The sequence below is a fragment of the Nicotiana tabacum genome, chromosome 10 (genome assembly GCF_000715075.1).
Source record: "Nicotiana tabacum cultivar K326 chromosome 10, ASM71507v2, whole genome shotgun sequence".
Classification (NCBI taxonomy): domain Eukaryota; kingdom Viridiplantae; phylum Streptophyta; class Magnoliopsida; order Solanales; family Solanaceae; genus Nicotiana; species Nicotiana tabacum.
In genome coordinates, this window is record NC_134089.1 from 24,988,220 (window position 1) to 25,000,048 (window position 11,829).

General features: G+C 42.0%; 1 protein-coding gene across 1 annotated transcript; it reads right to left on the minus strand.

Moving 5' to 3' along the window:
• Positions 1–6,480: 6,480 nt before the first annotated feature.
• LOC142165033 (uncharacterized) lies at positions 6,481–6,957 on the minus strand. The gene has a single exon (XM_075223679.1). It carries the CDS (start codon positions 6,955–6,957, stop codon positions 6,481–6,483), a length of 477 nt encoding a protein of 158 aa, XP_075079780.1.
• Between the last annotated feature and the right edge of the window lie 4,872 nt (positions 6,958–11,829).

Genomic DNA, 11,829 nt, shown 5'->3' on the forward strand with positions numbered 1-11,829 from the left:
AATTGCCCAAAAACCAAAATTTCTTTTGAAAAATGAAATAAACAAAAAGCAGGGATTAATCGAAACTAACACAAAAATTAAAACAAATATGAGCTAACAAGTTTTTTTTTAATTTCAAACATGCAAACAGAAAGTGATTCAAACAGAAAAATGAAAAATAATATGGAAAAAGAAAAGATGAAACAGAGGGAGATGGAGACGGGGAGAAGAACAAAATGAAGGCGAAGAGAAAAATGGAAATACCTATAATAACAAGCGAAAGAATGGCTTGAATGAACCTCCGACATTCCGATTTCGAGCCGAAATTGGTATTCATCGTGGGTTTTTATTGAGAATTTTACGAAAACAACAATTTCGACCCCAAATCAACATCGAAGCTTGAAAAATTCGGGAGATTTTGTTTTCCTCTGCTGCCTTCTTAGATCCGAAATTGGCTCTTTTTGGTGATGATTCGAGGGAATATGGTGATGGATTGGGGGTCAGGGGTGAGTGAGGGTTGCGTGGTGTTTATTTGGGGTTGATTGGAGGTGGCGCCGCCGGATGAAGATGATGGAGAATTCAGGGCGGTGCTAGGGTTTGATGAGGGAGATGAGAGACAGAAGTAGTACAATGTACTAGGTTAATGCGGCTTTTCGGACATATTAATTGAGTTGGGGGAAGTGATTTGAGCCATTGGATTCAATTAGATGGAAGGCTGAGATTGAATTTAAGTGGGGGAGGGGGACTCAGGACGATGTCGTTTGGTTGATAAAAGGGCAGACCGGGTATGGGATAGAATTGGGCTTGATTTGAACGGGTCTTGGGAAATATCGTTTGGGCTGGGGGAAATCTACTTAAAAGAGCCTAAAACTCTGCCTTCTCATTTCCTTTGTTCGTTTTCTTTTTCTTTCAATTTCAAATTTCTTTTTTTTTCAAACTAAAGTAAAAACCTAAACTAATTCTTAAAATTAGATTAACCTACCAAATTATATTAATTACTCAACATAGTATTTGCAATAATTAATTAAATCCTAAATTTAAAGAAAAATCATAAAATTCAAAATTAAAGAGTTAAAATGCAAAAATGAGCTATTTTTAATGATTTTTTCATTTTATAAAAGAACTAATTTGCTAATTAATATAAAAATTTAAAATTAAGACCTAAATTCAAATGCAATGTATTTTTTCGTGAATTAAATAAAATTAAGCATGCACAGAAAAATGCAAACAAATAGAACAATTCTAGAATAATTCCTAAAATAACAACCAATTAAAAGAAAAATCTAATTCTTTGGGATTCTGTAGGATTAAATCATGTGGGACAAAAATCACGTGCTCACAGCTGGCCCTCTTTGTTCGGAGACACGAAGGGTTTTTGGGCAAAGATAAAATGAGTAATTATGAGGGATTTTTGCTCGTTTGAAACTCTATGAGAAGCATTTTTGGAAAGTGCCTGACCGAACCAGCTTCAAAGGTTGCCTACATATCCTTGGCTATAAAGGAATTAGGTCAGTGTAGATCTGGAAGTTTCGGTAGCTGGGACTACCGGGAAGCTGTGATTTCACTGTTGCTGTTGCTGCTACTGCTTGTTGAACTACTTATTACACCAAAATGAAAAATAAAAACTAACAAGCTAAGCCTATCAACTACGAGTTACAAGATTACTATCTATAAATCCTCTGAAGCTTGATCTTGAGTCTTGGCTGGTTCTTGCTGCAGACTCCGATCTGGATCTTGATGCTCGTTAGCTGTAAACCGCTGGTTCATTCTTCAACTTTGGATCAAGGTGGGACACGCGAAGCCTATGACTTCAATCATATCTTGAGCGGTCCACATCCTTCTCCACCTCAGCACTTTGAGTTCATTTCTTTTTGCTATTTTTCTTCTTTTCTTTGTTTTGGATTGAGACTCATTCTTTTGGTCATCTCGAACTCTGTGCCTCGTGGTCAAACCTTCTCAGACACCAAAACAAACAAACGAACAAAATTTTTCTGCCCCAGTTTTTACTAGGAAAATTTCGTGAGTTATTGTAACAAAGCCCTACATTATCTCTCTACTGAAAGCAATAAAATAACGATCATGCATCTCCGGGAGAAAGAGATTAGGGAGTGGAGCCCTATATCTATAAAAAATCAACCATGGAGTAGAGACCTTGTGTTGGAAAATGCGACTAGGGATTAGAGGCCATATGTGTAAAATCTCAACTAGGGATTGGAGACCTTATGTTGGAAAAAAGGTGAATAGGGGATGAAGACCCTATGTCTAAAAAAAATATCTCAACTAGGGATTCGAGAACCTATGTTGGCAAAAGGCGACTAGGGAGTGAAAACCCTATATCTAAAAATAATCTCAACTTGGGGTTGGAGACCCTATGTTGGCAAAAGGCGACAGGGGATGGAGACCCTATGTCTAAAAATCTCAACTAGGGGTTGGAGACCCTATGTTGGCAAACAACGACTAGAGGATGGAGACCCTATGTCTAAAAAATCTCAACTAGGGGTTGGAGACCCTATGTTGGCAAAAGGCGACTAGGGGATGGAGACACTATGTCTAAAAATCTCAACTAGGGGTTGGAGACCCTATGTTGGCAAAAGGCGACTACAGATGGAGACCCTATGTCTAAAAATCTCAACTAGGGGTTGGAGACCCTATGTTGGCAAAACGCGACTAGGGGATGGAGACTCTATGACTAAAACTCTCAACTAGGGGTTGGAGACCCTATGTTGGCAAAATGCAACTAGGGATGGAGACCCTATGTCTAAAAAATCTCAACTAGGGGTTGGAGACCCTATGTTGGCAAAAGCGCGACTAGGGGATGGAGACTCTATGACTAAAACTCTCAACTAGGGGTTGGAGACCCTATGTTGGCAAAATTCAACTAGGGATGGAGACCCTATGTCTAAAAAATCTCAACTAGGGGTTGGAGACCCTATGTTGGCAAAAGGCGACAAGGGGATGGAGACCCTATGTCTAAAAATCTCAACTAGGGGTTGGAGACCCTATGTTGGCAAAAGGCGACTAGGGGATGGAGACTCTATGTCTAAAAATCTCAACTAGGGGTTGGATACCCTTATGTTGGCAAAAGGCGACTAGGGGATAGATACCCTATGTCTAAAATCTCAACTAGGGTTGGATACCCTATGTTGGCAAAAGGCGACTGGGGGATGGAGACCCTATGTCTAAAAAATCTCAACTAAGGGTTGGAGACCCTATGTTGGCAAAAGGCGACTAGGGGATGGAGACCCTATGTCTAAAAATCTCAACTAAGGGTTGGAGACCCTATGTTGGCAAAAGGCGACTAGGGGATGGAGACCCTATGTCTAAAATCTCAACTAGGGGTTGGAGACCCTATGTTGGCAAAAGGCGACTAGGGGATGGAGACCCTATATCTAAAATCTCAACTAGGGGTTGGAGACCCTATGTTGGCAAAAGGCGACTAGGGGATGGAGACCCTATGTCTAAAAATCTCAACTAGGGGTTGGAGATCCTATGTTGGCAAAAGGCGACTAGGGGATGGAGACCCTATGCCTAAAAATCTCAACTAAGGGTTGGAGACCCTATGTTGGCAAAAGGTGACTAGGGGATGGAGACCCTATGTCTAAAAATATCAACGAGGGGTTGGAGACCCTATGTTTGCAAAAGGCAACTAGGGGATGGAGACCCTATGTCTAAAAATCTCAACTAGGGGTTGGAGACCCTATGTTGGCAAAAGGCGACTAGGGGATGGAGACCCTATGTCTAAAAATTTCAACTAGGGGTTGGAGACCCTATGTTGGCAAAAGGCGACCAGGGGATGGAGACCCTATGTCTAAAAACAATCTCAACTAGGGATTGGAGACCCTATGTTGGAAAAGCGTAAAAGATTGAGATTGGGGATCCTAAGCTACCATTTTTTTTTTGAATTTTTTTCTTATCTTTTTTTTTCATTTTGTTTTCCTTTCTCTTTTTTTTTATTTCATGGAATGAGTAAATGCGGGAAAAATTTGGAGGGGACTTCCTTTTTATGGATTGTTGTTGCAAAGCTGTTTCTAGCACTTGCACATTTTTCTTTTTGGTTGCACCTACTTCTTGCACGGTTGCTTTGGATTGCACCTATTTGAAATTTTCAAACAAAGAACAATTGTTAGTTTGAAACGGTGGTTGGTTTTGTGTCCTTGATTATTTTTGATCACTTGATCTCCACCCCAACTCTTTTGGTGAGAACCTCTGCTGCTTGCTGGCTTTTCTGAAGATTGATCTCTCTCCTAAAATTGAGGAACTCAAATTTCCAAACTTTCCAGATGACGGTTCACCCGTGTGGGGCTTTGGTCCTTTCACCTTATTCTACCTCTAAGGGCTTTTGACTTTGGATTTCTTTTCATTTTCAATAACTTTGATTTCAGAGCATCGGCCATCATAGCCAGTCGGGATCGACTTGATGCACCCGCTGAGGCTGGGTATTTTCTTCGGACTTGGCTTTTATTAAGCAAAATCCTGTTAAACCAATCTTGACACCTTTTCTTTGTATTAGTTTCGGAATAGAGTTAACCCGAAAGGGATTCAAATAAAAGTAATAAAAGGACAAGAAAGGGAATTTAAGGAGAAGTGTCCCTTTTGGGGAGGAAAGAAGGACTTATCTGGAGTGCATGCATACTTCAATATACATGACATGCTTCTTGGAATGGATACCTGATCTGCACTACTATCCAACTTTCATAAACCCATTGCGACCCGTGTTTTAAAACCGAGAAACCTTGCCAGTACTCTTTCAGTGCCAATTGTGTGAGGGATTTCTTCTTTTTGATCAACGGCGCCCTTTGCGGGTTTTTACCAATCGACCTCTCTCATTTCTCTTCTCACCATCGCCTTATAGTGCTCTTTGCGAGTTTTCACTAACAAGACTCTCTCATATTTAGTTTCTCTGCTCGCCATCGCCTTACGGTTCCCGTAGGTTTTCACCAATAAGACTCTCTCATTTTATTTCTCTCATCTTGATTGCGTTGAATTCGAACAACTGCATTCTCCGATTTTGAACACCTTTCACCGATTGATCGAAAGGACCTGAACAAGTTTTAGGTAAAAAGAATTTGAATCAAATTACAACTTTAGAACCATTCAGGCGGGATCATCGCCAAACCATTATAACATCTGCCCCAGTTTCACTTTTTAGGCGGAAATTGGATTTTTGTTTTGATGTGACTGAACCCAGAGAGAGGCTGCCTTCGTATCCTTTCGGAATCAAGTCGAACTTAGTTCAGGAAAATATTTTATTTTTGTTATTTTTTTGTTTTCTTTTCTTTTTCTTTTTCTTTCGTTTTAATGCTTTTTTTTACAAACGTCTTCAAGTTCCCAAGAGGGTAATGAAAGAAAGATAACTGGCTCAAAGGGTTAGCAAAGGATTGAAGTGTTTGGGGTAGTGAGAATGAAAGCCTTCATCATCCCAATCGGATAATGTTGTCGCTACAGAAAGACTAAACATAGTACCTTTTGACTGCGTCTGCATTTACAATTGTTTCGGGGTTGTTTCCTTCAATGTCTCCCAGGTATAACACCCCTTTTGGCAACAATTTTCTGATAATGTATGGCCCTTTCCAGTTAGGAGCAAACTTTCCTTTTGCTTCTTAATGATGGGGGAGAATATGCCTTAAAATGAGTTGCCCCACTTCAAAGTTTCAAGGCCGCACTTTCTTGTTGTAGGCTCGGACCATTCTTTGTTGATACAACTTCCCATGGCAGACTGCGGCCATTCGCTTTTCATCGATCAGGGTTAACTGTTCCAGACGGGTTTTGACCCACTCACTGTCTTCAATTTCAGCTTCAACAATGATTCAAAGAGAAGGAATTTCAACTTCTGCGGGTATTACGGCTTCAATGCCATAAACCAAAATATACGGGGTTGCTCCGACTGATGTGCGCACAGTAGTGCAATATCCCAACAATGCATACGACAACTTTTCATGCCACTGCCTGGAACTTTGAATCATCTTTCTCAAAATCTTTTTGATGTTCTTGTTTGCTTCTTCGACGTCACCATTGGCTTTGGGCCGATAGGGAGTAGAATTTCGATGCATGATCTTAAACTGCTCACATATCTCCCTCATCAAGTGACTATTCAAATTTGCCGCATTATCCGTAATGATAATTGCAGGAATACCAAAGCGGAAGATGAGGTTGGACAAAGTCTACCACAACTTTCTTGGTGACGGATTTGAGAGTAATTGCTTCAACCCACTTTGTGAAGTAATCGATGGCGACCAATATGAATCTATGCCTATTTGAAGCTTTTGGCTCGATTGGCCCAATGACGTTCATGCCACAGGCAACAAATGGCCAAGGTGCTGACATGGGATGCAGTTCTGTAGGCGGTGCATGAATCAAATCACCATGCACCTGACACTGATGACATTTCCGGACAAAACTGAAGCAGTCGTTTTCCATAGTCATCCAGTAATAACCTTCTCGGAGTATTTTCTTTGCCAAAACATACTCGTTCATGTGGGGTCCGCACACTCTTACGTGCACTTAGTACATGATTCTTCTGGACTCTTCGACGTCAACATATCTTAGCAAGTTGAGATCCAGAGTCCTTTTGTACAAGACCTCACCTCTCAAGAAGAAACTGCTTGCGAGCCGTCTAATGATTCTCTTTTGGTCTCCACTAGCTTGCTCGGGATACTCTTTAGTTGTTAGAAATATCTTGATATCATTATACCATGGCTGAACATTCGGTTCTTCCTCAACCGTGTTGCAGTAACCATGTTTTTCTCGGATTTGGATTTCCAATGGGTCAATGTGGGCATTGCCTGGGTATGGCAGCATTGAGGCCAAAGTAGCGAGCGCATCGGCTAACTTTTTGTGAAAATGAGGAATGTACCTAAACTCTACTGACTTGAACCGCCTGCTAAGATCTTCCATATGTTGCTTGTAGGGAATAAGTTTGACATCTCGAGTTTCCCATTCTCCTTGAGCTTGTCTGATAATCAGATCCGAATCACCCATGATTAACAATTCTTCCACATCTTGGTCGATTGCCATATTCATACCCATAATGTAGGCTTCATACTCGGCAGTGTTGTTTGTGCAGAAAAATTGAAGCCCGGATATGGCTGGATAATGCTGACTAGTGGGTGAGATCACGATTGCCCTATTGGTGTCTTCTTATGTTATCTCAACTGAATTTACCTCTTTATCCGGGAAGTAGGTGCTTAAAGGCTGGTATTCATCATCAACAGGGTTTTCAGCCAAATGATCCGCTAAAGCCTGGGCTTTCATTGCCGTGCGGGTGACATAAACTATGTCAAATTCAGTGAGCAGTATCTGCCATTTTGCTAACCTCCCTCTGGGCATTGGCTTCTGGAATATGTATTTTAAAGGATCCAACCTGGTGATGAGATAAGTGGTATAGTCCAACAGGTAATGCCTAAGCTTCTGAGCGACCCAATTTAGGGCGCAACAAGTCCTTTCCAACAGGGTATATTTTGCTTCCTAGCTTGTGAACTTTCTGCTCAAATAGTAGATCGCCTGCTCTCTTTTCCCAGTCACGTCATGTTGTCCGAGGACACATCCAAAAGAATTCTCCAAGACTGTCAAATACAGAAACAAAGGCCTCCCAGGTTTAGGTGGGACCAAGACTGGCGGGTTCGACAAATATTCTTTCATTTGTCAAAGGCTTCTTGGCACTCGTCTATCCATTTAATTTATGCATCTTTCTTTAACAGCTTGAAGATGGGTTCACATGTAGAAGTCAACTGAGTAATGAATCGGCTAATGTAGTTCAACCTTCCCAGCAGGCTCATAACCTCTTTCTTGGTTCTTGGAGGAGGCAAATCTCGAATAGACTTTATCTTTGTTGGGTCTAACTCAATACCCTTCCGAATGACTATGAATCCTAGGAGTTTGCCTAACGGAGCGCCAAATGCACATTTGGATGGGTTTAGCTTCAAATCATATTTACGTAGCCGCTCAAAGAATTTTCTCAAGTACCGGGTCCTGGATTTGATGATCATATCGTCTACGTACACCTCAATTTCTTGGTGCATCATGTCATGAAAAATGGCAATCATGGCCCTCATATAGGTTGCCCCGACATTCTTCAGACCAAAAGGCATGACCCTGTAATAGTAGGTTCCCCAGGGTGTGGTGAAAGTAGTCTTTTCCGCATCCTCTTCATCCATCAACACCTAGTGATATTCTGCATAACAATTCACGAAGGACTGTATCTCATGTTTGGCGCAGTTATCAACAAGGATATGGATGTTGGGCAAAGGGAAATTATCCTTGGGACTTGCTTTGTTCAGATCTCTGTAGTCCACACACACTCGAGTTTTCCCGTCTTTCTTTGGCACTGGAACTACATTGGCTAACCATGTGGTGTATCAAACCACTCGGATTACCCCTGCTTTTAGCTGTTTTGTGACCTCTTCTGTAATCTTGTCACTGATATCAGTTTTGAACTTTCTTTGCTTTTGCTAGACAAGGGGATAATTGGGGTAGGTTGGCAACTTGTGAACCACCAAATCAACACTTAGTCATGGCATGTCATCGTATGACCAAGCAAACACATCTTTAAATTCAAACAAGAGTTGGATCAATGCGTCCCAGGTTTTTTCATCTGTGAATGCTTATCTTGGTTTCTTTGATTTCTTCTGAACTACCCAGATTAACCGGCTCGGTATCATTTAAGTTCGGCTTAGGTTTATTCTCAAATTGTTTCAATTCTCGATTTATTTCCTTAAAAGCCTCTTCTTCATCATATTCCGGTTCTTGGTTCATTATTTCACAGTTAGACAGCGTGTTTGGATCTGGGCATGAAGTTCGCAAACATGCCATGTTATTTAAAGACGCATTATTAGAACTGAAAGGAAAAATAAGAGAGAAAAAAATAACAAAAATCAGAAATAATAAAGAGAGATGAACGATGAAATATTAATTTCATTTCATTGAATTTTGAAGATAATAGGGTTTACATTGGAAATTAAAGACAGGAAACATCCGAGTTACACCCTGAAATAACTCGTGATGCAGAAAAAATGGCAGGACTGGACTACAGGGACTCTCGCCTGATTGGGAACGGAGTAGCCTTCCAATTTTGCAATTTGGCATTGGGCCCCATATACAGCACCTCAGCTGTGCTCGAGCCTTCTCCCGGTGGGACCATGTGGGTTTCATACAACATCTGCCTTATAGCCCCATAGATTTCTTCAATTTCCTCGGCAGTGAAGGCCTCATCTTCCTCTTCCTCATTGTACTTGGGCCTGACAAACGTTCTATACAGATGCGGAATTGGTTGAGGCAAGACCCAACCATTGTTCTTTCGTTTATCTGCCCATTTTTCATCAGCTAGCGAGGCTTGGAAACCTACCCCAAAGAACTTTTCGCTAGTAGCCAGAGTGATAAGTTCGGTGATTCCTTGCAATGACGTCCCGAGCCCCTTCCCAGGTTTGTAACCATGCCTGATCATTTCCTTGGCAACCATAATTGACGCATTTGAAAGAAATGGTTGAGGTAAAGGGTTTCCTTCTTCACATTGGTCCGCGACCACAACCTCGAAGGCTTGATAGACTATATGTTCACTTCCTTCCCTAGCCTTGAGACATGGGACTGACGGGTCCCGGTAAATCGACTGCTCGTCCTCTCCATGGACTACAATCTCCTGATCTTCATGTTCAAATTTTACCATCTGGTGGAGAGTAGAAGGTACAACCCCTGCTGCGTGAATCCAAAGACTTCCCAAGAGGAAATTATAGGAAGTATCCATGTCCAAGACCTGAAATGTCACCTTGAAATCCACCGGGCCAATAGTCAGAATCAAATCAATCTCGCCTATGATATCTCTCTTGATGCCATCAAAGGCACATACACAGACATTGTTGGTCCTGATTCTCTCAGTACCGATCTCCATTCGTTGCAGAGTTGAGAGAGGGCAAATATCTACTCCAGAACCACCATCCAGCATGACCCTTTTCACATAATATCCCTCATATTTAACTGTCAGATGAAGGGCTTTATTATGGGCGGCCCCTTCCGGGGGCAAATCATTCTTGCTGAAAGAGATTTGATTGACTACAAAAAACCTTTCTGCCATCCTCTCCAACTATTCCACAGTGGTTTCAATGGGTACATATGCTTCATTGAGAGTTTTGATCAACACTTTTGATGTTCAGTTAAATTCATTAGCATAGACAACAAAGAGAATTGAGCAGGAGACTTTCGGAGTTGGTCAATTATCTCGTAGTCTGCCATTTTCATTTTTCGGAAGAACTCTTCTTCTTCTTCGCACTCACTGGCTTCTTGAGTGGGAAATGCTTCTTCGTGGCCTTATTCACTTCCTCCAAATTGAGGTATTTCTCAACCGGGTTATTTTCCTTAACTTCTCCTGAGATCTCTTTACCCCTGTAGGTTACTACCGCCTTGTTGTAATTCCATGGAACGGCAGTGGGATCTGTCATGGGCCTCTGCGGTGCACAACCAATAACCACGGGCTCATTTAGCCTTGGTGAAATTACTGGTCCCCACACCATGTAGGTCCCTTTAGGCACATACTTTTTAGAGCCCTTGTTTAGCTCAAACCTTCTTGGAGGGCTCAATGACATTTGTTCTTTCTTGTGGCCCCGGGGAATATGTAGAATGGTATCTTTTCAGGGCGCTACCCCAGTTTCGGTTTCCACTTTCTTTTCTATTTTCTGAGGGGTGGGTTTACTCTTCTTCTCCCCCTTGTCTTGTTTTGCGACAACCTTTGGCTTCTTTTCCACATCGGCTATGGAATATGACTCGCCAATAGGTATGAAGTTTGCCATCTTGGGTGGTTCCCGGGCACGAGCATTGTAGGGGAAGTTGTTCTGTGGAGGTCGGGGATTATACTAAGCTTGGTGAGGAGGTTGATTTCTGGGAAATGGAGCTCGGTTTTGATTTAATTATTGTTGTGGCCAAATGCAGGGTTGGGCATTCATCACTGCGTATGGCTGAGGAACCATAACATAGGCCACATCATGATGGGGGTAGTAATGTTGTAGGGTTCTTTCAGGTTAATAAGGTTTGGGTGGACGGGGTTTTCTTACACTTAAAGTTGCCATTGCCGCTTCTTCCTTCTTCTTTCAGTTTGCTACACCTCCAGACCCGCCTTGAATTGCTTAGGAGGTAGTCCTTATAGCAGACTGACTCAAGATGCGCCCTGTTTTTAAACCATTCTCGACCATTTCACCAACTTCGATGGCCTCGGCAAACGGCTTCCCCATTGCAGACATCATATTCTGATAATAATCAGCCTCTTGGGCTTGAAGAAAAACACAAACCATCTCTGTTTCGTCCATTGAAGGTTTGACTTCTGCTTGTTCGCGTCATTTGACAGCATACTCTCGGACGCTTTCCGAGGACTTCTTCTTGAGGTTCGACAATGAATTCCTGTCAGGGGCAATGTCGATGTTGTATTGAAACTGCCTGACAAAATCCCGAGCCAGGTCATCCCAAATATGCCATCGAGATATATCCTGATCCATGTACCATTCAGAAGCAATACCAACCAGGCTCTCTCCAAAATATGCTATGAGAAGCTCCTCTTTTTCGCCTGCTCCCTGCAATTGGTTGCAGTACCTTTTGAGGTGGGCTATGGGATCCCCATGCCCGTCATACTTTTGAAACATCGGGGTTTTGAAACCCAAGGGTAAATGTACGTGTGGTAACATACATGGGTCAGCATAGGATACGCTCTTTTGTCCGTTCAAACCCTGTATATTTTTGATACTCTGCTCCATGCTCCTTATCTTTCTAGTAATCTCCTCTTGTTCAATTTGTTTTGTAGTATTCTCCTGCCCCGCAGTAAACTTGTACCGGGGTGGCTGAGGGTAAGAATCAGTTGTGAACTGGGTTGGTTCC